Source organism: Boleophthalmus pectinirostris, unplaced genomic scaffold (genome assembly GCF_026225935.1).
Source record: "Boleophthalmus pectinirostris isolate CB_2022bp ecotype Guang Dong unplaced genomic scaffold, ASM2622593v1 HiC_scaffold_8, whole genome shotgun sequence".
Classification (NCBI taxonomy): Eukaryota; Metazoa; Chordata; class Actinopteri; order Gobiiformes; family Gobiidae; genus Boleophthalmus; species Boleophthalmus pectinirostris.
Genome location: NW_026571515.1, coordinates 38,904,589 through 38,932,574, shown reverse-complemented (window position 1 = coordinate 38,932,574; position 27,986 = coordinate 38,904,589). Strand labels below are relative to the sequence as shown.

Sequence of the window (27,986 nt, the reverse complement as noted above, 5' to 3'; positions counted from 1 at the left end):
TTTATAGGATAATCAATAGCTTCCAAACTGCACAAACTGAACTTGACATTCCCGCAGCTGACGTCTTTTACGCACACGGTTACGTCCGGCTGTGCGCATTACCACATCACGTTGGGCTCCGTGTGTGAAGTTGGCCGATCCGCGGGGATGATGCCTGGATGACAGAGCCTATTATGCAGCGGTAGGACGCTTCTGGAAAAGAAAAAGGCGCACGTTTCCTTTGCGCCATTCGCGGCCTGAAACGCGACAGTGCGTCAGAGCTGCGCCAGAATGCCACAGCGCCGATGATGTTGTTGCAGTAGCGGGTATTAGCTGTTAGCAGAGGCCGAACAGTGCAGCCTTCACCGGGGAGGAGCGCAGCTGTTCAGCCCGCGGGAGAAGCACGGAGCCCGGCCACAGAATGAGAAGCAGGCCCTGAAAGCGAAAAGGCGACATCCACTGCAGGTATGCGACGGATTCTGCAAAAATACGCGGTTTTTGGACAGTTTGCATGAAAACAGGTAATGCATTTTACCTGTACGAGGACTAGGACAAAGAACACGGCGACCCTCTTACGTCTATCATCTGTACCTGCCGCTGTAAGAAGCTGAGGATTTGTTGGACAGGGTTTTGTCATAGTGCTTTGTCCTTTTAAGGTCATTCATTCACACGGGATATGAAATAAAAGCAACAAACCCACAGCGTTTAAAGTGCACCATCTGCTTCAATGTGGATTAGCTTTTTGCACGTTTTCCTTTTGCTCTAATTACTACTATGCTATGTGTAATTATGTCCAGTGTTGGGGAGTAACGGATTACATTTGCCGGCGTTACGTAATCGGAGTACAAATTATGAGTAACTGTATTCAGTTACAGTTACTGTTTCAGTGAGTGGTAATTGGATTACAGTTACTTTGTTGAAATAAATGGATTACATGGCGGTATTTTCCTGTTTTTACATTTTGGGCTAAACCAGGACTAAACCAGGACTAAACTAGGACTAAACCGGGAATAAATGAGGAATAAATCAGGTCTAAACCAGGACTACACCAGGTCTAAACCAGGACTAAACCAGGTCTAAACCAGGACTAAACCAGGACTAATCCAGGTCTAAACCAGGTCTAAACCAGGACTAAACCAGGTCTAAACCAGGACTAAACCAGGACTAAACCAGGACTAATCCAGGTCTAAACCAGGACTAAACCAGGACTAAACTAGGATTAAAACTAGGTCTAAACTAGAATAAACCAGGACTAAACCAGGACTAAACTAGGATTAAAACTAGGTCTAAACTAGAATAAACCAGGTCTAAACCAGGTCTAAACCAGGACAAAACCAGGACTAACCCAGGTCTAAACCAGGTCTAAACCAGGTCTAAACAGTATGAGACCTAACAGTAGGTGGACATACTCATATAAATTTCTCATTTCTCATATAAAAATCAATACTATTTTTAATCTGGTTAAGTAAAAACTGGACTTTTTATTTTCTTTTAACAGACAAAACTTCTTATGTTAAGATTCTGGTCTTTGCTTCTCTACAGTAAACAAAAGTCTGTTCATGGAGACTTGGGCTCAACAGACAATTTGAAGAGAACAAACATGAATTTTCAGGATGTGGTTGGTACATTCATGTAGTTTTAAAAGCATCCAAAGTATTCAGATTACATTACTCACTTTAAGTCATTTAATGGATTATGTTACAAACTATATTTTGGGGTATGTAATCTGTAATCTGTAGGGGAATACATTTTAAAAGTCACCTTCCCGACACTGTCTATGTAAATAGGCTGTATTGTGTTTTGCACTGTTACTACACAGCACTACACATGTACTGCACAGACATTCATGTTTATTTCTACTAGTACTAGGTTGTTATTGTGCAATCTTGGAGCTATTTGCATTTGACTCTATTAAACTCGTCGGAGCACAGTTGAAATAGAAATAGACTATATATAATTTTGTTTTGGTTCTGAGCTTGGGTGAGTAAAAATAAAACGTCCTGCCCACAAGCCTGAAGGTCGGAGAAGGTTCAGTGAATGATCTGCGTCACTGGTTTTGCATATGTTGTTGTGTCCTCGGGCAAGACACATGTGCTAGTCTGATTGGTCAGCGCTGGGTCGGTTGTGCAGGATGGCAGATGAAGACTGAAATACACTGTTGGGGGTTTTAAAAAGATGGTCCATTTCAGTGCAAAGTGGATTTCAGTGGATTTATCTTTACACTTTTGTGCGGAGTTCTTTTTGTGTCTGGGTGGGTTTTGTCCAAGGCGCTGTAGTTTCCTCCGTCAACCTAAAAGCGTCATAGGTGAAATCCAGTGTTGGGAAGGTGACTTTTAAAATGTATTCCCCTACAGATTACAGATTACATCCCCCAAAATGTAGTTTGTAACGGAATCCATTAAATTACTTAAAGTGAGTAATGTAATCTGAATACTTTGAATTACTTGATATTGTTTTGCTTTTTAAAACTACATGAATGTACCAACCACATCCTGAAAATTCATGTTTGTTCTCTTCAAATTGTCTGTTGAGCCCAAGTCTCCATGAACAGACTTTTGTTTTACTGTAGAGAAGCAAAGACCAGAATCTTAACATAAGATGTTTTGTCTGTTAAAAGAAAATAAAAAGTCCAGTTTTTACTTAACCAGATTAAAAATAGTATTGATAGAGAAATGATTTTTATATGAGAAATGAGAAATTTATGATATGTATGTCCACCTACTGTTAGGTCTCATACTGTTTAGACCTGGTTTAGTCCTGGTTTTAGTCCTGGTTTAGCCCAAAATGTGAAAACAGGAAAATGCCACCATGTAATCCATTTATTTCAACAATTACGTAACGCTGGTACATGTAATCTGTTACTCCCCAACACTGGTGAAATCCTCCAGCTACAGACAAGATTGACTTTAGCAGTTTGAGAAAACATCCGATATGGATCCAAACACTAGAAACACAATTACATTTAATAAAGAAAATATACAGGAATATTGTGAGTGAGTTTATAATGTATGAAACTTTGGCCTGTGTCGTTTGGTGAGGGGACAAATAGAAATATGAATGAATGGAAATGTGCTCTAATTAATACTCAGTCCTCATACATATATTGTAGTAAATCAGATTTATTTGTTGAATTGTACGAATTTGGTAATAATCGCCAAAACATAATTCTATTTTTGTCTAATTACTAAATTTATTGAGCTTTATCTTAAACTTAATTGTCCTTTAAAGGGTCAATATTACGCTACTTTCAATGTTATAATGTTGTTTCCTACGGAAGCCGAGAGGGGTCACAACAAACTCAAACGCCGCAACAAATACAAAGGCGACAACACATCAAAAAGCCACAACGGAAGTGACCGTGGGACTCTATTTTCCGACGGACCGATCAAGCGGCAAGTGAAGAAGAAGAACTACAACGTGAAACGAATAATGATAAAACAATAAATTACTTTTACTTACGTTTCCAACTTCTCCGTTCCTTTACTTTTCACGTTGTAGTTCTTCTTCTTCACTTGCCGCTGGATCGGTCCGTCGGAAAATAGAGTCCCGCGGTCACTTCTGTTGTGGCTTTTTAATGTGTTGAGGCTTTTTAATGTGTTGTGATGTTTGCGTTTGTGTTGTGGCGTTTGTATTTGTTGCGGCGTTTGCATTAAAATAGAGTCCCGCGGTCATTTCCATTGTGGCTTTTTTTGGGTGTGTTGTGGCTTTTTGTTGTGTTTTCGCATTTGTATTTGTTGCAGCGTTTGCGTTTGTTGTGACCTCTCTCGGCTTCTGTAGTTTCCTCATCATGCAGCGTGTTGGTGTTTTGAATTTACTTTTGGCTCGGACGAAACTACATATTAAAAAAAAAAAAGTCATGTGATAATACAGAAAGTGCTCCACTGTGTAGGTCTGGGTGGGTTTCGTCCAGGCGCTGTAGTTTCCTCCGTCAACCCAAAGCGTCATAGGTGAGATCCTCCAGCTACAGTCGTAACCAAGGCTCAAGATGTGGAGATGTGGAGATGGGTCCCTGGGCGCTGCACCGCGGAGCCCATCGCTCCCGAGAAGATGCCCCAGCGGTACTGAAGAATGGGTCGAACGGAGAGGGCAAATTTCCCCGTGGAGTGCCTTCGCCAATATCCCTTTCTCTCAAACCAATTTCACCAGCTCTGGAATCTGATAATGGATTTTTGTAGGCCTGAATGATTTTAGAAAGAAATTACAGTAAAATGAAAAAAAAAAATGCAATTGCAAATCCAGATTTAGTTTCGGTGCACATTTTAAAACCCAGATGAAATAATTGAAACGCAAACTATTACAGGGTTTTTAAAACATGTTTGTAGAGGTCTAAGCTACAGAGTTTGTAACATGGTTCGCAAATATATTATTTACAGGGATGGGACAAGATTTCGAGACAAAATTGCCTCAAGATCGTGCACGCATGAGAAAAATTATCTCGTGAGATTATTTCCCCCTGGATTTACCTTTGACTTGGACAAAAAAAGAGTTAAGAGCTGGTGAGTTGTCCAATTTGTGAAGCTGTAGTTCCAAAAAGTAGTACTACAATGATTTGCAAAGTATTACATAAAATAAATACAAATAGTGAAGCCAAAATTGTGAAATGGATTGCACTACAGTACTTATTTATTGCAAATTATGTTAAAATCTTGTTTTGTCTCATACTCTTGGACCTGATCTTGTGGTGTGTCTCGTTTCGTGAAAATTTTGTCTCATCCTGCTTCTATTTACATAATAAAACCCTTTTGAATTGAGACACAGATAGATTTAGATAGATGTAGTCCTGGTTTAGGCTCAGTTTAGTCCTGGTTTAGATTAAACTGGTCAAAAATAGGGACACTTGGGACATTTCTTGTATAAAACTGGGACAAATCTCTGGTTTTGTGTAAATCTGCTGGGACAGGGGACACAGGGCTCAAAACTTGGACCATCCCAGGTAAACAGGGACGTCTGGTCACTCTACTTTTTAAACTAATGGAAATTACCTACCTTCTTAAAATAGGACAAGTTTTATTTGGATTTCACATCACGCGTGTAGGTTTTATAGAATAATCAACAGCTTACAGGGAGCTTACACCTTTAATTACATAACAAAGCCCTTTTGAATTGAGACACAGATAGATTTAACACAAGTTTTTCTCATCATATGGACAGATCTTGCCTCAGGTGAAAGCTCAGAACCTCCAGAATCAGTAACAGCTATGTGAAGGTGATGTTCATGGAATATAAAATCAAAAATGTTGCATGCAGTTCCTTTAATTTCCTTTTATTGACATGTCAGTTTTATTAAAAGCTTTTTGTCTGCACTTTCTCCACAGATATGGCGTCCCAGGTACAGGTCTTCTCCTCTCCATCTGTCTCCTCCAGCGCCTACTCCCGCTCCAAAAGGCTCAAAGTGGAAAACCCTTCTTGGGACCCAGTGTCTAACAACCAGCTGGACAACAACAACTACTACCAACAGCAAAGCCCGGCGCAGGGAATCGCACCCTCGACCTCCGGCTCCTCCTTCAACGCCAACCACGTCTACAACTCCAACGCTCAGACCAGACAACCGGAGCAGACTGTCGTGCGGGCGGCCGACAGCACCGGGAGCCTGCGCGGTCCTCCGTCTTGCTCCTCGTCTTCCTCCACTTCGAGCCGGCGCGTTAAAGATGCGGAATCGACGTCGCAGCTCTACCACAAACAGTACAGTCTGAAGCGAAAGAGCGAGGAGGTGGACAGCAGCGACAGTGTACAAATATTAGAGGAGCTATCGGCGCCCGTGGTTTCGAACCGGACGGCAGGAGGAGGGGGGACCACCACGGCGCAGTCCATTGCACATTCTACGTCTACCACCAAAAGCAGCACGTCTCACAGCGAGGGGGACTATCAGCTCGTGCAGCATGAGATCCTGTGCTCCATGTCCAACAGTTACGAGGTGCTGGAGTTTCTGGGCAGGGGGACGTTCGGGCAGGTGGCGAAATGCTGGAAGCGAGGGACCAATGAGATAGTGGCCATTAAAATCCTGAAGAATCATCCGTCGTACGCGCGCCAAGGTCAAATAGAGGTCAGTGAGCCACTGTCTGTTTTTGTTTTTGTGAACCTATTGATACTTTGCAGTTGATGTCCTCAACGTTCTCTGCACTGAAAAAAAAAACTTCTATGGACAGTAAAATATATTAAATCAACTGTGGTCATTTTTACACTGAAATAACACATTCTGAGAAGAAGTACAATTTATTTAATAGCAATGGACAAAAATTTTACTCATGTAGTCGCAGTATTGTGTTTAACGAGTAAGTTCTACTGTATAATCACCAATATGATGTAAGAGTTTTACAGTCATTACTCACAAACCCAACAAAATATTAATTAATACCAAAGTCCTTCTAGATAAAGAAAAGCTACTTTTTGTCCACCAATCTCAAAGTTGGCAGTTTGAATCCCACTCTCAACAGAAAATGTCATTGGTACACACTGGTGTGTGTGTGTTTGTGTGTGTGGTGTGTGTGTGTGTGAACGTGTGCGTGTGTGTGTGTGTGTGTGTGTGGTGTGTGTGTGAACGTGTGTGTGTGTGAACGTGTGCGTGTGTGTGTGTGTGTGTGTGTGTGTGTGTGTGTGTGTGTGTGTGTGTGTGTGTGTGTCGTGTGTGTGTGTGTGAACGTGTGAGTGGTTCCTTGTTGTAAAGTACTCTGAGTACCTTGAAGGTGGAAAAGCGCTGTGTAAACCATTTATTATACATCAGTAAATACTTGACATATAATATTTGCTTAATTATTTCACCACAACAATGCAATTAATTATGACAATATGTTACATATTTTACTTAATTTATTTACATAAATATGGCATCTAACTTTCTCTAACTTTACTCTAACTTGAGTCAAAATGATTCAGTAAACTCATGACTGTTAATCATGGTGGTAAGTACATTTGACTTAATACTGACAAGTAAAGTGCACCTGATATTACAGCAGTAAAATTTACTTTAAAAGTATGACGATATTTTCTAGTAAATCGTACAAGTTCTTTTTTTCAATATGGAACTGTTATACTAACTTTAGTTACTGTTCTGTCTGTGTTACTCAAGTTTGACTTTAATCTGAACTTTGTTTTGATGCAATCTGACCAGAAAAAACTGATTTAGTTGGAACTACAACAAGTGAGAGAGTGTTTTCTAATCCTCCCAAATAACGTCAAATAACAGATCCAAGCTAGCGTTAGTCATCAGTTTTTCCATCAGTCACGCTCACCTTCTTCCCAAACTCCTAAACAGGACCATGAACACTCGTATTACTCACAGGCTCCTGTAATATGTTGTTGAAATCCATTTTGTGTTTTTTTTTTAGCTTTTGGACTTGCAGTGTTTGCTAAAGTGTGCATTGTGTCACCATGGAAAATGTTGAACATTTCACCATACACTTCCGAGACACATGCAGAAAACCCCCAGCATGATGTCAAAAATATGACAAAGTATCAGTAGAGTCCTGTGCCAGTCAAATCACATCCAATCATCTGAATGCACAGGAAAGATTAAGTGGGGGATTTAAATTTTATATTGTCTTGCAGTTGGTTCATTTCTAGAGTCTTGGGGCAAAATCAAGTGATATTCTGGGAATTTAAAATTGCCAAGATAAGATCTGTGATGTTTCTCATTTAATGAAAAGTAAAACATGGATTTTGAAAAGATTCCATGAATAGAGAATAGACTCTATGAAACCGTTTTTATCTTTGATTAACTACATGACTCAACATGAACTCTTTCTTAACTACACTTGAAAAGAATAAAATCTCTTTTGCAACATTGTCCTGGCCCAGAGGCAGCAGCTGCACAAAGGCAAAACACACACAATTCCATATACTCACACATACAAGCAAGCAGCGTCGAGACAGTCTTCAGTAAAGTGTTTATATGCAGATGACTTTGTTTAAGTTCAGATGATTTAAGTTCAGTTGATTTAATAAGAGCTGCCACAGTTTCCCCAGTACCATCTACATGAAGTTCTATCTCACCTAATAATATCATAACATGTTGTAATTATTTGTCTGCAGGTGAGCATCCTGAGCCGCCTGAGCACGGAGAACGCAGACGAGTTTAACTTTGTGCGTTCCTACGAGTGTTTCCAGCACAAGAACCACACGTGTTTGGTGTTCGAGATGCTTGAGCAGAACCTTTATGACTTCCTCAAACACAGCAAGTTCAGCCCTCTCATGCTCAAGTGCATTAGACCCATCCTCCAGCAGGTGGCGACAGCGCTGATGAAGCTGAAGAGCCTTGGGTTGATTCACGCTGATCTGAAGCCGGAGAACATTATGCTGGTGGACCCTCTGAGGCAGCCCTACAGGGTGAAGGTCATAGACTTTGGATCGGCCAGTCACGTGTCCAAGGCTGTGTGCTCCACCTACCTGCAGTCGCGCTACTACAGGTGAGTGGGGGAATATTATCACTATTTCACGAGCAAGGAGCACACAATGGAATATGATAAAGATGTTTATTGATGGCGGATAGATGGGGAGGCTCAGGATGGAGGTACAATCTCCAATCCAAAATGGTCACCCAGCTGAATCCTCCTTGAAGATGACGTCTTCAGACAGAAGGATGGGCGAAAGACATGAGTGGGAGGGAGGGGGTCGAGAGAGCTGACGCAGACCGTAGGCCGTATAAACAGGGCTTCTGGGTAATTGAAGGCGTAGTTGAGATAAGATGTGTTTGGCTGGAGAGGAGGTTGAGGCGTGGTCCAGCTCCTGAATCTTAGTTAATCATATTGACTCCATTTAAAGGGAATATTGTGCTAAAATAATGTAATATGTGTTTTGCAGTGTTGAGTCTGTTATTTTCCATTCAAGCTGGCTTCATCCTGTTGACTTCCTCTAAGTTATGAATTATGAAATATCAAATAAAATTTCTGTCCCTTTTTGTAATATAAAAAAGTCACACATTTTTATGTTATATTAAAAAAAATTAAAATTTTTTTGGAGCCAGATCATGATTTTTATCATGATCCATGTACTCCTGTTAAACTGCAGTATTTTTACTTTGCTTTGCAGAGGTAAATAAAGTCATCTGCTTCTTGTCTGTAAAGAGCATAGAGCTGCATTTAACTGAAAATTTGTGTCACAATATGAATATTTTCACACAAAAAAACAATAGATTTTTATCACTATGTTGCCCAGTATTTTAAGCAGTATAATAATAGTAATAGTAATAGTAATAGTAATAGTAATAGTAATAGGGCCCGGTCAAGCAGAAGTAAACAGCAAGGCCAAAAATTCAAGTTAATGCATCTGATATAAAAATGTATTGAACAGATACATATGTACTCTAGTTTATGAAACTGTTGACCTTTTTTCTGTACCATTTTTGGTTCTAAAGTTCCATAGGTTTTAAACAGACCATGTATGAAACATGGAACAAAAATTATTTCCCAAATTTCAAAGACCCAAAAATCATGTCAATAAATGGATGTATTTCATCATATCTTGTGTTATTTCCATCTTTGAACTGTTGATGAAGGTACAGGATTTTTTCAAAAAAAAAAAAAGGATTTAAAATGATAAAAATTTGCTTGGAAGGACTGACATATTTTATAGAAATAGTTTCCTTTCATTTTGAAGTAATATTGAAGTATTCAGAAGAAAAAAGTTGACAAATTATGTAAAATCATGCACCTTCTACTTGTTTGCAACAATTTTCCCTCCGTTACCATGACCTTTCTTAATAAAAAATGTCATGACTCAAAAAGTAAGAGGTTTTTCAACCTAATCTTGTACCATATGGTAGAAAACTATATGAAGCAAATATTCAAACCAGTTTGTTAAGGATATGGAAGTGAGAATGGCTAGCTATCAGTCTTTGTATTTGTTGCCCAAAAAGTGCTGCATATTTCATTCCCTCCGTTACCGACATGAGTTTTAAAATTCTCTAGTTTCTGAATAAGAGCTGTTTGAATGTAAAAAATCTGCCCGTTTCCCTCCGTTACCACTTGACCGGACCCAATAGTAATAGTAATAGTAATAATAATAGTAATAGTAATAATAGTAATAATAGTAATAATAATGAATAGTGCCCTTGTTTCCATTGCATTAGGATAATTATAAGAAATATATCCCGTAAGCAGTTTACATTCAAAATAGATTATGGTCAAATTATATACAGTATACATCATATTTATTTATTTATTTTTTTTAATGTATTTATTTAAAGCAAAGACAGTGCACAGAAAACATTAATCTCAGAGAGAAAAGATGCTCTGTGCCAGATTCAGCTTTAAGCTTCTTTCCATCTGCAGTCCTTGGGCAAGTACAACATACATTAAAGAGACTATTTACCTTAAACCAACTCTTACAACAACATTTCATCAGTAACAGTGCCTCCTTAAAATAAATACCATTTCCAATTCATCATTAATATTTTAGAAAGTAAGTTTATTTCTATTGTCGCTTTTCACAGACATTTGTCACAAAGACAATTTACAGACCATTTTCACTAAAAAAGCAATAGATTTTTTTACCATGTTGCCCAGCATTTTAAGCAGTATTCTGGCTGGTGTACTACTTGTAATACTTGAATTCTAAACTGTTTAACTGACCTTCATAATTGTAATGTAAATAAAAGGATGACATCATGGTACAGCTGACTAAAAAGCTTCAAAATGTATCTGATCTTACATCTGCGGTGGATAATTAACACAAAGAGAAAAACAAGGCAACATTGATTGTGTGTTTCCTTCATTCAGTGACAATAAATCAATCAAACAATGAAAATACAATTAGCATCTCCTTCTGATGTACACAGACACAAGACACCCACAGTGAAGCCAAGACACACAACATTAACAGCAGACAGTTATTTAGCTCACTGACAGCTGTTGGGGAAAAGCTTTTCAAATCTGAAAGGATTTACAAACCAAATTAGATTAAGAAAAATGGAACATTCAGCTGAAAATAATCCTAACAATTTTATTATAAAGAGCTAGAGATGAAACTTGGAATAACAATGATCTGCTTTCTGGGTTGTTACAGAACGTTGTCAGTTATTTGTGATGTGTGTTTGTCCCTCAGAGCTCCGGAGATCATCCTGGGTCTTCCCTTCTGTGAGGCCATCGACATGTGGTCTCTGGGCTGTGTGATCGCAGAGCTGTTTCTGGGCTGGCCTCTGTATCCCGGAGCCTCTGAGTACGACCAGGTCAGAAGAGATCACTGTCACTAAGGCTGAGTCTGGTTTGGTCTGGATGTAGACTTGGTTTAGTCTTGTTCTAGTTCTGGTTTAGTTGGTGCGTGGGAGCAAGTGTGAATGCACTCATACACTAAAGACAACATCCATCCATTTTCCAACATATTAGCTTTAATAGTCGAGTGCTGTGTGACCATTTCATTTCTTTGTGTTTAGTTTTACCCTGATGATGAGTGACATTTTGAATAGTGCCCTTGTTTCCATCACATTAGGATAATTATAAGAAACATATACCATAAGCAGTTTACATTCAAAATAGATTATGGTCAGATGATATATGTGTCAAATTTATTTTATTATTATTCATTGATGTATTTATTTATGTATTTAAAACAAGGACAGTGCACAGGAAACATTAATCTGAGGGAGAAATGATGCTCTGTGCCAGATTTAGCACCAAGCTTCTTTCTATCTGCAGTTCTTCAGCATGTACAACATATGTTAAAGAAACTGTTTACATTAGACCAACTCTAACAACAACAGTTAATCAGTTACAGTGCCTCTTTAAAATAAATACCCTTTCCAATTCATCATTAACATTTAAGTAAGTAAGTTTATTTATATATCACTTTTCACAGACATTTGTCACAAAGACGCTTTACAGAACATTATTCCCTCACTTCATACCTGGTGATGGTGAACTCCTAATGTAGCCACAGCTGTCCTGGGGCTGCCAAACAGTGCCCCTCTGACTACCACCATCACTCGCACACAACATTTATACTAGGCAATGTGGGTGATGTGTCTTGCCTAAGGACACATTGGCAGTTTTTTTGTGACTGGTGCCCCCCTGTGGGACCTGATTTTTCCAGTGGTCTCCCATCCAAGTAGTACTCAGACCCAGCCTTGCTTTTCTTCTGAGATCAGACGGGATCAGGCTTTGACAAGCCGGTATGGCCACATTTAAAGCAATCAAAATTCATTCATTCTAATTTAGATTTCAAATTCGTCCTTATCTTCTAAAAAATACTCATAGTTTCATTGTCATCAGTATCCTCTACCAAATCCATCAGTATTATCCCCTAAAATACAATTCATCAACAACATGACCATCAAGACCAACATCAATCAAAGTTAATTTATTGTCATTTAATAAAGCAGCTAATTAAAAAAAAAAAGCAACTACTGAATGAATGAAATGAATACAGAAACTGAACCCCATCCCAACTAAAAGGGCACTTCAAATGGACTATCCACAGTGACTAAGGCTGCCTGATATCACAAACATACTGGTATATTGTTTTCCTCATTTTGATATTTGATTTGATTTTAACAAATAAAAACGGCTTTTAATGTTCATATCCAGAACATATGCAATACAGACTTTTAATCAATGCCATTTAACACAAAAATAGTCAAATGTGTAATTCCTCTTAAGTGTGAACTCTGCTCCAAACCACTGTCGTTCATTGATTATTAGAAATGAATGAGTCTCGATCTTAATTCAGTTTGACTAATTCCTCAGCCTGAACAGTGGCTGTAAAGTGATTATTCTGTTTCTCTGTCAGATCCGGTACATCTCTCAGACACAGGGCCTTCCAGCAGAGTACCTCCTGAGCGCAGGCACCAAAACCAGCCGCTTCTTCAACAGAGGCCCCGACTCCAGCTACCCCCTGTGGAGACTCAAGGTAACACTCTGATCTCATCAGTGCTGGAAGAATAGGACATGTATTTTGTTACAGAAAACCTGCATTAAATGTATTTCATACTTTATTTTTATTTACTTGGTCCAATCAGAGTTAGAATAGTGAATTAAAAATATCTTTATGATGACTATTGTGCATTTATTTATCACTTATTAGAGAAGATAAAATCACACATGCAAACACTATGAGAGCAGTTTTCATTCTCACTAATACTGTGTTTTGAAGCCCAACTTGTCTGATTAAATACCACAATGTATTCCTTTGATTGTGGGAATGTAACTTTACTCTGAACACCACCAAATGAAGTAACTGTACTGGAATACAGTTATTGTATTTTTTGGACTATTAAGGCACACTTAAAATAATTTAATTTTCTCAAAAATAGACAGTGGGCCTTACAACTGGGTGCACCTTATGTATTAATTCTGGTTGTGCTTAGTGACCTTGAACCAATTTTATGTGGTACATGGTGCTCAAAAATCTGTCAAAATGTTTTAGTACAACTTTGGTAAACTACAAAGCCTCACCACTTGATGGATTGTCGAAGCATTATCATACCATACTTTTACCATAAACTACTATAGTCAGGAGCCTTGCTGAGTTCGTTCGACAGAAGCTGACCGCATCAGGGCACAAGGAGCGAGCTGTTTTTTTCAGCACTTATAGTTTATGCAAATGAACCATGTGGTTTTAAGTTTCATTTCTGTAAAACCTAAACAAATGTGCGTAAAGCTGCATTAAACACATTATTACTCAATGTATATTTGAGTTGTCCTCGTAGGAAATATAAACAAACTTAAATTATCCACCCACATTCCTATTCATAATCCACATTCACCAAGACAGGGAGGCAACACCGGGCGAATTACACCACAATCTGCCAATGGATTGTGGACGCCTGGGCTAAGGATCAGTCTCAAGTGTCATCCGTTTGTTTCACTTAATGTGCCTTATAATCCAGTGTGCTTTATGTATGAAGATAAACGAGTGAATTCAACATTATTGATATTGCACCTTATAATCTATAGTTCGAAAAATACAGTACTCAAATGTAAAATTCTGAGTATGTATTTTCGGTACATGTATTTAGTTACTTCCCAACATTAGTTATACTGTAAACTGTGCTGAATCTACTAATGTGAATGTGTTTTTGTGAAGACACCATCAGAGCACGAGGCAGAGATGGGGATTAAGTCGAAGGAAGCGCGGAAATACATCTTTAACTGTCTGGACGACATGATGCAGGTGAGGAATTACAAAGTGCACGTATTTATTAATAATGCAATTTCATTATTCTACTACCACTGCTTTGGCATAGTGTTGTCAAAACAATCTAAAATCAGATACAAATCAGTAGTAAAGACAATATTGAAGCTCAGTAACTCAGTATCAATGCTTTCAGTTGATTACAGTTGATTGTCCTAAAGAAGTGTTTTTAAAGTGATCATTGTGGTATCGAAATCAGTATCGAGTATAAAGATTATATTCCTTTTGAGTTTGAAATTAACTATTTAGAACATTTTTCTTTGGCACAATTGTTTTATACTACTTACCTAATGGTACTTTTCATATATTGCAGTCTAATCACGATCATGCAGCCCTAACTTGAGCCTTATTTCCTGACACTTGCCTGTGTATTGTCGTGCGTCTCTTCAGGTAAACATGACTAACCTGGAGGGCACAGACATCTTGGCGGAAAAAGCCGACCGCAGAGAATTCATCGACCTCCTGAAGAAGATGCTGACTCTGGACGCAGACAAACGCATCACCCCCATGAAAACCCTCAACCACCCCTTTGTGACCATGACCCACCTGCTGCACTTCCCCCACAGCTCACAGTAAGAGACGCACTCATCATTTCCACTGTTTCACATTTCTTATACTCATGTCTTTTGTAATGTGCCCGTTTATATCTTGGGCTACACCATTTTGAAAAGAAAATCAAATTGTGTTTTTTCTGGCAGGCAACTGTGATTAGATTTGAAATAAAATAGGAGACTGTGAGTGCATCATGTAAACAACTTGTTAACATTTCAGAGAAAACTGAAATATGAACTGATAACTAAATACTAGAATCCTAATCCTGCATTTCAGAACTTGTTTGTAGATTTCTAAACTACAGAAAGTACTTCCTGATTTTTGAAAACACTGTGTTCCTTGCAGAGGACAGTGTATCATTTAAATAAGCCTTTGAGGTTTGATATTTGCTTCAACTCAAATTGAGATTTTGATTTGATTCAGCCTCTGCAGACGTAAATGGTCACATTTTTGGTCATTTTTTGGACATTTGTTTTATATAGCTTCAAAACACTCAAAGTGCTTTACAACAACAGTACTCATCTGTGGGAGCAGAACCTGTGGGTCAGTGGATAAACTCTCAGATATAGCACCAGATCTGTAAGACTAGAAGGGAACTAGAACTAGATTTAGGGGCAAGACAACATTAGGGGGAATAACACTATAGAGAAGGGGTGGGCAATTATTTTTTCCATGGAGTCACATGAAAAACATTAAAAATATTGTGGAGGGCTGAGCCAGAACTCAGTTCTTCATAATATTAATTGTATTTCTTTATTTAAAAAAAAGAAAAAAAAGAAAAAAGAAATAACATTATTTTGACAAGCTGGTCAGACTGATAAAGAGTTTATGTTATGACAATTTTTTGTTTGTTGGTTTGTTTTTATTTATTTAAAAGGGACAATGCATATTCATGAACATATACTTGTAAATACGCCAGAGTCCAAAGGTGACTTTTCATCTGTAGTCCCTGGCAGGTCAGACAGATAGAGACAGAATAAGACAACATTACACAACAGACAAACTGTCAATGACAATGCATAGGACTAAGCAATGAAAAAGTGAGGTTGCCTTACCTAAAATGTCATTTGTGTCAGTCCATGCTTGTGGTAAAATGATATATGTTTATTTTGCAATTCCAAATTGTCTTAAACGGGCTGATCAGAGTCAACCAAAGGGCCATGTGGCCTCGGAGCTGGACAATACCCAGGTCTGTTATAGAGCTTGTCAGGTGTAACTAATGATTGCTTTTTAGTTTTAATGTCAAAATTTATCAAATCCTATTTTACTCACAATATGTTCGACTTTGATGTAATTTATTCCATAAATAATAGACCTATATGTAAATCAGCACATGAATAAGCTTTTCACAATATGTAGGTATGATAAATAGTGTGAATGAAAACAAGGATAAAGTAATGATTTGAACAGATTTTGTTGATGATGTTACGATGAATATTACAAAATGACTATCTCAGTGTTCATACTTTGTTGTAATGTAAATGATTTTTGTAGCTTCTCTAAATTGGATACTATGTCTGAATAAATGGATGAATTAAACAGATAAAGTTGAACTCTCTTTTCCTTTTCAGTGTGAAGTCGTGCTTTCAGAACATGGACATCTGTAAACGCCGCTGCAGCGCCTTTGAAAATGGGAAGAACATGTTCAGTAACAACACTCCGAGTGCAGCCACCAACCTCACGGTGACCTTCAGCAGCCAGCTCAACCAGCACAACCAGGTCAGAGCACACGGAGTCTCACACATCTGTAGCTCCCATAACAGGATAAAGACATGGAATAATGTCGCTCTTTCACCAAAAATAAATCAAGTGGAGTGTTTGGTTGTGGGATCTTTATGGTACATGGAATAACTCCTTCTTGAGAGCTCAAATAGTTGTTTCTTTTGTTCACGTCATGTTGCCAAACAGCTGTGCTACTAAGACATATGAACAGAGATGTGCAAAAATGATCCAGTTCTTCTTTATAAAAATGAAAACAGATGTACAATGTGAAATACTATTGCAAAACAAATGCAATCAGAGACAGCAACCTGGTCCCCATGAGGCATTGGTGGGTCAGTTCATCACCACAGAAACAGTTTATGAGGAGCCCAGTCCATATCACATGATCATTATATCCACAATGTAATGTGTGTATCTGTACAGGCCCATGAACATTTGTGTGATGTTGGTCACACATGAGAATGTGTGTGTTTACTAGTGTGGAACCAAAATGTCATTTGTCATGAGTTGTGTGTGTGTTAGTTGTGTGACTGTAGATCAGTGTGTTGTGTATCACCAGAAAAACAAGAAATGGAAATTATTTTTGTTCTAATTAGTGATTATCTGGAAAACTATTCATATTTTACTGTACAAATTTCTGAGATTTTGAGACACTCCCATTGCTCTAGCTCCATCCTTCACAGAGTTATGAGCAAAAACGCATATTTGACCTTGGTTACCTTGACCTTCAAGTGACCTTGATCGGTTTCAACCTGTAACATCCAGTGAACCCCGGTTATTTGTGCGCCAACTTGTGTGATGATTGGGTGAATATTTTAGCCCCCAGATGTTTCAGAAATTGCCGAAATTGCCCGATCCTTTATAATGGTGTGACCTTTCAAATGACCCGTGTGACCTCAAATGACCTCGGATAGTCACCAAAAATTTTTTTGCGGCATCAGGTACGCAGGGTTGACCCATGTACCAAATTTGGTGACAATCTGTCCATAAATGGCGGAATTATCACAGGCGGACAGACACACACATAAACACACAGGGTGAATACAAAACCTGGTCAGGGACCAGGTAATTATCATTTCAGAATGTTGGCCATTATTGAACCTCAAAGACGTGATTGTTGTCAAGTAAAAGGACTTAAACACATAAAAGGAAAATGTTATGAACCCAATCCCTAACAAATAAAGATAAAATTCAACATTAGTGGGTCAGAAGTTTGCATATTTCTAAGTATTTTTGAGCTATAAAAGCAGCTGTAACTGAATGAATGTAATGCAGAGCTGTTTAATGTCACACTGTGGAACATTTCAGGCAAAGCATTGACATATTCATTTAAACAAGCAGGGGACAGACCTCCAGCCAAAAAGTTACACCTTAAAGCTTGTTTTTCATGTGATTTTTTTCTGTTTTCTTGCTCCAGATGGCTGCGACAGGAGGCCAGTCCCTGTCTCTGAGCAGTAATGTGCCGTTACTGAACTACCAGCCTGGACTTTACCAACAGGCCACCATCAACATCCCAGGACTGACCCAGCAGAGCGTCCCTCTACAGACACGCTCCAGCCAGCTCTGCCCCCAGACGGAGCCCTTCCAGCAGACACTCATCGTCTGCCCCCCCACCATTCAAGGTACACACTCTGCTTTTTCTCTGTCATTGTATCTGGTGCTTAGTGCTCTTCATCTGTTTTTGGTTGTAATTTTTTCTACATTGACAACAGATGAAAATGATCTCCTGTGCTTTAATCTGGCATGTTTGTAGTAACAGATGTTTATTCATATGTGCTGTCTCTTTCAAGTTAATAAATAAATAAATGGATAAAATTAGTGTTGTAGTACACAAGACGGGTCTTGCACAGAGCAGGCCTACAGCACAGCCTAATAAAAGTGCTCATCCAATCCATCTGTATTAGTCACGAGGTACGTTTGGTAGATGTCCAGAGGCTGTTCAATATCATTGCAAAACCAGTAAGATAATGAAACTTCAGTTAGGAAAACAGGTTTAAAAATCCTACACACTTTCTTCACTTTGATGCAGTTTTCTGTAAAGTGCCGCTGATATATATGTGCCAAAATAACTAAAATACATATAAATGACAAAAATGACAAAGATCACTGTATTGGACCGTTGTGTTGAAGAGGGAGCTGAGTCGAAAGGCAAAGCTCTCGATTTACCGTCAGTCTTCGTTCCTCCAATCACCTATGGTCATGAGCTCTGGGTAGTGACCGAAAGGACGAGATCGCGGCTACAAGCAGCTGAAATGAGTTTCCTCTGCAGGGTGACTGGACGCTCCCTTAGAGATAGAGTGAGGAGCTCAGTCACACGGGAGGAGCTTGGAGTAGAGTCTCTGCTCCTCCAGGTTGAGAGGAGCAGTTGAGGTGGCTCAGACACCTGTTCTGGATGCCTCCTGAGCGTCTCCCTCGGGAGGTGTTCTGGGCGTGTCCCACCAGAAGGAGGACCCGGGGAAGACCCAGAACATGCTGGAAGGATTATGTCTCTGGGCTGGCCTGGGAACACCTTGGGGACCCCCCTAGAGGAGCAGGAGGAAGTGTCTGGGGTGAACGAAGTCTAAGAGACCCTGCTTAGACGGCTGCCCCCATAACCTGGCCCCGAATAAGCGGAAGAAAATGAATGAATGGAAATTACAAAGATGGTCTCGATTTGGTCTTGATGGACTGTGGTCTTGATCTTGTCTCAATCTAGACCTTTAAGAGTCTCGGTTTTTTATCTTGGACTTGGTCTTGTCTTGGTCTCGGGACCCTGTGGTCTCGGTCTCGATTAGTGCAGTCTTGACTACAATACTCAATAAAATAAGATATAATAAGACATTGCAACAGGAGGAGATGGAATGTGAGTGTTGTGTTCTGCTATTAATAATATTATGTTTTCAAATTCGACTACACAAAAATAATAGAAACAAGTAAAAAGAATATTTGTTGTCATTCAGTGAACAGTACTTCTGTCCTACCCCACAACCAGAAGGTCCCTAGTTGAAGGACTGTATCCTGTCATGTCATATCATTTTTTCTTCATTGCCAAAAGATTAGCACGTTTGCTCTAATCTGTCATATTTTCTTTATAATCACAGATGTTCATTACTGTGCACTGACCCTGTCAAATTAATTAAATAAAAATATGAATTAAATATACATGATGTGTGCAATGCATGGCAAAATCATAAAAAAGAATTCCGTTGATCTCCAACAAAAATAAGGGAATACTAGTTTATGCCTTTAATTATTGTGAACAGCAGAATGAACAGCGCTTTGTAATGAATGTGTCTGAAATTAAAGCATGTTGTTTGGTTTACCCTGTGGAAAAAAGAAATACATAAATATGAAGTACTTGCATCTTCTCTTCTGATACAGGCCTTCAAACGTCCAGTAAACCCTCTGGATATCCTGTGAGAATGGACAACTCTGTTCCTCTAGTTCCTCAAAACCAGTCGTCTCAGCCGCTCCACATTCAGCCCGGCATGTTAGCACAGGTATGTTTAGTCCATTTTATATCTCTGCTTTATATTCAAAGATTTTCTGTTGTTATTTTCAAATATGTTCTCCCATTTTTTCCATCAGCTGAGTCCTGTACACTAGACAAGTGCTCTTCTCAGGCAAGACACTTCACCTGCGTTGCATAATATGAATGTGTGTGCATGAATAATTGGTGGTGGTTGGAGGGACCGATGGCTCAGATTGGCAGCCTCGCTTCTGTCAGTCTGCCCCAGGGCTGCAGTAGTAGCTTACCAACACAAAGTATGGTGTGAATGAAAACTTGCAGTCTAGCACTTTGAGATGCTTCTCCCAGCCTGTAAAGCACATTACAAATGTAAGGTTAACTCAGCTCAGCTCTGTTTTCAAACATTTATTAACAGTTTAAATACACAATTTTCACAGACTTTGAGCATTTGAGTATTTTCCAGTAAAATTGTTTTTATTCCAAGAGGAAATGTGATTGATTGAGCACTTGTGGCACTTTGGCACAAAAAAAGCGATGCCAAATCAGGTAAGGTTCCAGGGCAGTGACAGTTCTGCCATGTGCCTGTAGCAGTGCACTGTCACCATGTGAGACTCACTTGATCTCTCTAAAGATGCTTTTATATCAACAGCCAGTGAAGTCCATGAACACTGACTCTGTGTTTCTGTGCCCACAGCAGGGCTGGCCCACAGGCACTCAGCAGATCCTGATCCCCTCCACGTGGCAGCAGATGCCTGGGATGACGCTCCATAATCCTGGGCAAGCTGTGGTCCCGGACTCACCCATGGGTGCTCCTCTGTCAGACCCCCAGCACAGTGCAGGGTGGAGGTATGTGATGATCTGACTGAAATGACTGAAATATCAGAAAGTCATCCAAGAGAGTTCAGCAAATCATTTCAAAAAGTAGAAATATGGATTAGGTTTGTCATCCAAGATTCTCAAAATCAAATGGAACTGTGACAAAGGGTGGCCTATTTTATCTTGTAATACTAAATATTACATTTTTTTTCAAAATTTTCAGTTGGCCTAATAATCTTAATGCTAGATTTTGGAGATTCAAAATGATTCGAACATTATAGAGTGGTAAATGTAATTACCAGACGTGACCCTGCAGACTGATGGGTTGTCTAGGTTTTCTACATTGTTTTAGTTAATGTATCTCTAAAGACATCTGTGTCATCAGCAGATAATGAACCAACAAATAATAACCATATCTCAATAAAAAGAGTAAAATAAGCCTGTTGTTTGATTCCAGGGGTCGTCATGGCAGCCAGTGTGACGGAGCTGCTCAGGAGTCCAGCCGCCATAACACAGGCCCCGCCCACTCCAGGTCCCAGCAGAAGAGAGGGAAGGGCCGGCACGAGAACAGAACCAGGTACACCGTGTCTACAGTACAATAATCAAACGACTACTCAGATGAAACAAACAAACAATGAAGCTGAATCATACTTAATGTAATCAGGACTATAAACATATTCTCTGTCTGACTGAATCCTGTTATTTCTCGCGTCAGAGCCGTGGTGGTGCACAGTACTGCAGCGGGGGACCAGTCTCAACCCATCGTGATCTCGGACACGCCCAGTCCAGCCGTCAGCATCATCACCATCCACAGCGACTCAGAGGACGAAGAGGACAAGAAGCAACCGCCCACCTGGTCTGAGCCTTAAATGTTTTATTAAAGATGCTCTAACTGGTTTTTACTGTCTTAGAAAACGTGAAAAACAGGAGTAGTTCATTTAAAGTTTATAGTGGTCCAAGGTTATTCTTCACTTACCTTATGCATCCTGAGCATCCGAACTATTTATCACTTTATGGGCCCTATCTTGCCACCAGTCTTTGTGCGTGCGTAAGTGTTAAGGAGGGGGCGTGTCAAGGTCGGGCTGTACTTGGCCACTGGAGGCATACATATATGTACCGTACATACTGTATATGGTGATGACATCTGAACTGATCTGTGACGACTGTAGCCTTTAAAAGCACTGCCAGTGTGGTTAATGTCTGCAGTCTTTGCATCCTGTTGTAATGACTGGCAGATCAAATAATGCAGACAGTGAAAGTCAAAAATTAACAGAATTTACTGATTACATCAAGAAAAAGGCAGGCTGCTGGGAGCTGGGTCAGGAGCTGGAGTGATTTCCAAAGTGGTATGTCCAAAAACCAGGTCTGGAGAAAACATAAGAAATGGGCAAAGATACTAGATACAAAAACTGGAGCCAAACTGTAAATACCATGGGGGGTTCTTTGATGATCATCTGACATGTGGATGCTTGAACTTATCCTTTGTACTGGAGAGGTGAAGGTTGATTGGAGATAGACTGCAGATGAATAGTGGGCGGGAACCAAAGAAGAGGAGCTCTGGAGCTCTAAGCTCCAGTCACAGTGAGACACAGAAAGAAGGAAGGAGACAGCACAGGGTATTAAAAAACAGAAATCCTGACACATCATTACCAAGCAGCAAAGAGGGAAAGAGGTGTGTGAGGAAAAACAGGGGGGGCAGCTCCAGAGCCCCATGATGTAACTATGCACTAGCAGAGGTGCCAGGAGTGTTCTGTGGCCCTTCTCACGTACGTGCCCCCCTGTAGGCCCGTGCATGCCTGCTTACGTCAAACATAGTTTTCTCTGTGTAGCTCAGTTCTTTCCCTGTGTTCGATTATCTTCCGACTCCCACTTGGACCTCAGATCTGTTCGAGCTTGAAGCATATTATTATGTTTTGCGTGTCAGACTCGGAGAGCCTCACCACAACACCGACTACCAGCCCCACGGGCAGTGATACGGACGTGGTAAGGTATTGCAGTGATACAAGTGACTGAAACATTTTAAGCCACCAAAGTGTCCAAACACAATGAAAACACTTAATATTTAGACGTCACAGTGGGTGGAGCCATCTTGGCTTCTGACTCGGAATACTTGCTCCGTCTACATTTTGCCACCAAGGTCCGATTCGCACCGTCCGAGGAAAAGGGGCGTGCCCTGCAACACGCTTTTCCGACATGCTTTTCCTCAGAAAACCAACTCGGAAGGATAACTGAATGCAGGGTTTTGCCTCCCATTACACAGCACCTCCCACCTCAGACCTGATCTCCTCTCTCCCTCTGGTCGCACCCGCTCTTGCCTGTCCCACTCCACCTGATATTCAGCCACGGCACACCTCTTGTTCAGAGCTCCACACCCCATGCTTGCGCTCATGCAAAGACAGGAGCCAATATACGACCCTACAAGTGCTTTTTTTTGTTGTACAGGACTTCACATACACTCTATTCTCTATTGTTGTACACTCTGTGACAAACTAAAGCATTCTCTGCTGCTGTCAAGAGTCTCAAACTAACATTTTTTATACTTTTAAACAACAATATGTAACCATTGCAATTTTTTAAATAGAATCTTGTTTTGTTTTTCAGTTCTGGCACTAGCCAAAGGACCAATGTGATCAGCTGTGTGACCGTCCACGACTCCCACGACTCAGACTCCTCCCTGAGCAGCCCCCTGAGCCCGAAGAGCTCCACCCAGACAGCCAAATCCACCGCTGTGATCATGCCCAGTGTGAGGAGCCAGGGGGCGCCAGAGGGGGCAGCAGTGCACAGGCCACAGGACAGAGCACAGGACAGAGCACAGGACAGAGCACAGGACAGAGCACAGGACAGAGCTCAGGACAGAGCTCCGGCCAACCAGGGTACTCAGACATTTATTTATTTGTTTATTTCTCAGAACCTCCTCAAAAACATACCTGGAGTTGGATTTTGTTTCATTAACTCATCTTTAAACACACAAATCCTGCATATTTAGGCCATGTTCTTCTGAAAACACTCTGATCCAAATTGTGATGTCAGGTGGTAATTCAGGGAGTGCTCCACTATGTTTTTAAAACCGTGGAATTTTCTATCATCTCTCTATCTATTATCTATCTCTCCTAAAGGCAGCTCTGAAAACTACTGCTTCATGACCAGTGTTGGGAAGGTGACTTTTAAAATGTATTCCCCTACAGATTACAGATTACATACCCCAAAATGTAGTTTGTAACATAATTAATTAAGTTACTTAAGGTGAGTAACGTAATCTGAATACTTTGGATTACTTGGTTTGCTGTAGAGAAGCAAAGACTCGGACATCTTCACATAAGATGTTTTGTCTGATAAAAAACAATAAAAAAGCCCAGACTTACTTAACCAAATTAAAAATATTAGTGATAGAAGAGGAGGAAACACGGTCCATGCAGCATGATTTAGTCCTGTTAAATCCTGTTTGAGACATACTTTTGACCTGGTTTAGTCCTGGTTTAGTCTTGGTTTAGTCTTGGTTTAGTCCTGGTTTAGTCCTGGTTTAGTCTTGGTTTAGTCTTGATTTAGTCCTGGTTTAGACCTGGTTTAAGACCCGATTTAGTGCCCGGCAATGAGTGGAATTACCAAAAAAAAAAAAAAAAGGGATATAGCCCAAAATGTGAAAACAGGAAACTACTGCTGTGTAATCCATTTATTTCAACAAAGTAACTGTAATCCAATTACCACTCACTTAAACAGTAACTGTAACTGGATACAGTTATTCATAATTTGTACTCTGATTACGTAACTCTGATACATGTAATCTGTTACTCCCCAACACTGTTCATGACATCATAACGTGCAACAGAGCATTTTGAGTTCTGGAGATGTGGAAGGACTAATAATAAATAATCACTCAAATGTATGTGTTCTAACATTCTGACAATGTTCTAACATGACTAAAAGCTCACATGAGTCAATTTTGCGTAATGTAGGACCTTTAACAGACGTAGTCATAGTCACATCAATAGAGATGACACCCATAAGGAGTAAGGCAGAAGATAAAAAAAAAAAAAAAACTTAGAAATGCCTACCCCCTCTAACATAACAGACAAGAAACTGATAGCTATTCATATTTATCTAACAGTTAGATAAATATGAATAGCTATCAGTTTCCTCTGCATATGTATGAGCATTGTGTACACAGACTAGATATTGAACCGCTGTTGGTTTTGGCGCTGCAGCTCTAATGTGTGTGTATGTTTACAGTGTGTTGTATTCAAACTACAGAACCAGCCCCAAGTGGAAAGTCTAAGAAATCCTCTCAGCCCAGTCAGAGCGGAGACTCCTCTGAGAGACATCAGCGCAACGCCACCAGTAGATCCCAACCCCTCAACCTCAGTCAGGTACAGAGCTGTGTGTTCTTGTCTGATTTATGTAATAGTGCAAGAATGGAAAAAAAAACATCTGTCATCTCCCTCTGAAATGATTTGACATATGTAAAAGTCTTAAAGTTAATAGCAGCTGGGCCTCATCCATGAATCTTTTCTTCAAAATATCTGTAACTTCCACTTTAAGAAGATGCCCAGAGAACAGAGGGACAGACACAGAATCGCGAGACAAACTCAGGAAATAGCAAAAATAATGAGAAGACTTTATTACTCACCTCTCGTAAAATTATAAAGTTAAACTGCAGCATCTCATCCATAGCTCCATAGAGAGTAGTTTCTTACATGTGTCTGTTTACATTAGCAATAGTGACTCTACTTTCTGTGGACTTTATCGCCAAACGTTTATGCTTTACAAATCATGTATCTTAAGTACTGCCCCACATTTCACAAATAATAATAATGCAGTTTTGATTTGTATCTACACTAGAAGTGCAGTGCTCTGGTCTTTTGAACACTTAAAAGTCTCAAGTGAGCGAGTGGTTTTACTCAAAACCAGAAACAGTTGACATGAGGTGCTCTCACGTCTGTGGTCCGCAGCTATATCCTGCTTCAGTCTTTGTGATCAGAGATTTATCCCTCTCCAGGCAGGCGTTGCAGATTTGCAACAGCTAAATGCCAATTACCTACTTACTCCACATCCATATTTTATGAGCTTTTTTAACTCAGGAGCCTTTTCTCCCATCCGTGCTGATAAACGTGGGTGATGCAGACTGTGCAAGAATGACTACATGCAAACGGCCTGCCAGAAGTGCAAAGTACTTTTTTTTTTACAAAGGATAAAAAAGTCAGGATTGTATATTACTACCCAATATTATAATTTTCCCCAAATATCAGATTTTTCCTGATACTAAAAATTAATTTGAGCCTGAGAGCGTTAAAATCTCATAAGACTCTCCTCGTGTCTGTGGTGTGCACTTTTTGTTGCACATTTCAAAATAGTTTAAGACAGAAAAATAGTGTGAGTGTAATATTTATGTGCTCTTTCTCTCCTCGCAGGTGCAGCAGTCAGTCTTGTCCTCCACTCATGACCAAACAGCAAGTGCTTCGCTCAAACGCCAGCCCACGTACCCTCCTCCCGTCTCCCCTCACGCCTCGTACCGCCTCCACGAAAACACCGCCCTCTTCAGCTCCGCCCCCAACCTGTACGCCTACCCCGCCTCCGCGGCGCTGGCCTCCGTGTCCCAGGCCGTGGACCAGATGCAGGGCAGGCAGAGCGGCACCTACCCCTCCCTGGCCCTGCTCCAGAAGAACCCCCAGTACCACCACGCCCACAACCACCACCAGGCCCAGCACCAACAAGCACATGCCCACCACCCACACCACCTCGCCGGGCAGCCTTTCCACCGCTCCAGTGCCCCCTACCAGAGAAAACTCAACCCGTACCCCTACCTGTGAGGACCGGGCTGTGAGTGAGACCAAAAGGGGAGAGACTAGACAGGAGCACAAGTTCATAAGAGCGGGTTTGACTTGAATTTATCCAACGTTCTTTGTCTGAGCTCCAAACCACTGGATGTGTCACCTGCAGCTGTATATAGAGACTACCTGTGCATTCTCATATCATCTGGTAAACATAACAACATAATTTAAAATGACAAAAACGATACTAAATTAGATATAAACTTAAACTTGCACGATGTAATTTTTCTGTTAGGGGTCAGTCATCTACTTCACATGGAGAAGTAGTTGTTTTGCTTGGAATGTTCCACAGTATGGCACTAAACTAAATCTGTCTGTATTTATTCTACTACAGGGGAGGTTACTGCTCAAAAAATACTTTCATAACATGCAGTCTTACAGTGAGCAGGCCAGCCTCTCCATTGATCTGACCTGTAACTCACGTCCTTGGCTCCGTGACAGATGCCTTTAATGCTGTCCTCTGGAACATTTAGCATTAGAAAAGTTACATAGTGCTAACCTGATCCATCAGCCAGTTTCACTTCTTGGAAACCGTTAAACCTAGGATTCGTTCGCTCAACAGTAGGCGAGGACTTTTTTATTTAACCAATCGCTGCTATTTGGTCGTGACATATGTAATGCGCCTAATCCCGTAGGAAAAAGAGCAATAACGTCTTCCCCTTTAATAAAATTCACCAAACATTCTCTTTGTTCCGGCTTTAAATCCTCGATCTTGGGAACTGTTACTGAATTGCACTGAATATATGGCTCTTCGCTGATTGGCTGGTGCCTGAACTCGTACTTCCAGGGTTTTTACGAACCGTCTAGTGTATTCTGATTCCTGACCTAGTCTCTGGAGAGAAATGAAATTGAGCAGAGACACTAGGTGGCGACAGCCTGGCTACACGAGGCCTGTTTCTTGAGAAAAATATTGAGTTACAAAATATTATAGATCTGCCTGCAGGGGATCTCAAACTGTAAAAGTGAATCAGTTATTCTATTTAAAACCTTAAACATCATGAGTTTGTTTATGTGGCAAAATTACACTATAACAGGGGTCTCCAACCTGTAACTCAGAAGCTACCAGTAGGTCTCCACCCTCTTCCAAGTAGCTCGCCAAGAGATTTTGGAATTATATTTTGATCTGAATAATAATAATTTAAAAAAAAAGTTTATTACATGCCTATTGCCATTCTACATGTAGCATTTTGTAGCCCAACTTTGTGCCCTAATAAATGGACAATGGTTTATGTTTTATAGGCGTCTTACTGTAGGCTTGCCATTTTTCTTATAATTTTCTCAATTTCTTGCGGCTGCTAAAATGAGTAGTAGAGTGACATTTTTGTTTCTCACTAGAGGAAAAAGGTTGGAGACTATACATTATATTTTTAAGATGTTCACAAAACTTTTCAAAACTGAAAATGTATGTCTAAAGTCACATAATAAATGACCAATAGACGTACTGATGAATGCACATATTTACAGTTCATTTCTTCCATGACGTGCGCTTAAACGAGCATGACCGGGTGACATATCCAGCGAGT

General features: G+C 40.1%; 1 protein-coding gene across 4 annotated transcripts; it reads left to right on the top strand.

Annotated features, from left to right (window-relative positions):
• Positions 1-136: 136 nt before the first annotated feature.
• On the top strand, positions 137-27,986 carry hipk1a (homeodomain interacting protein kinase 1a). Of its 4 annotated transcripts, none has more exons than XM_055166425.1 (16): positions 137-444; positions 5,295-6,022; positions 8,008-8,381; positions 11,017-11,140; positions 12,697-12,816; positions 13,993-14,079; positions 14,491-14,672; positions 16,224-16,371; positions 17,792-17,996; positions 19,735-19,853; positions 20,520-20,668; positions 21,096-21,215; positions 21,354-21,494; positions 23,240-23,511; positions 24,866-25,002; positions 26,044-27,986. In XM_055166425.1, exons 2-16 carry the CDS (start codon positions 5,297-5,299, stop codon positions 26,440-26,442), a joined length of 3,303 nt encoding a protein of 1,100 aa, XP_055022400.1. In that variant the 5' UTR covers positions 137-444; positions 5,295-5,296; the 3' UTR covers positions 26,443-27,986. The 4 variants fall into 4 exon arrangements, with proteins under 4 accessions (XP_055022400.1, XP_020777903.2, XP_055022398.1 ...); XM_020922244.2 differs by having other exon boundaries at positions 20,517-20,668; positions 24,887-25,002; XM_055166423.1 differs by having other exon boundaries at positions 20,517-20,668.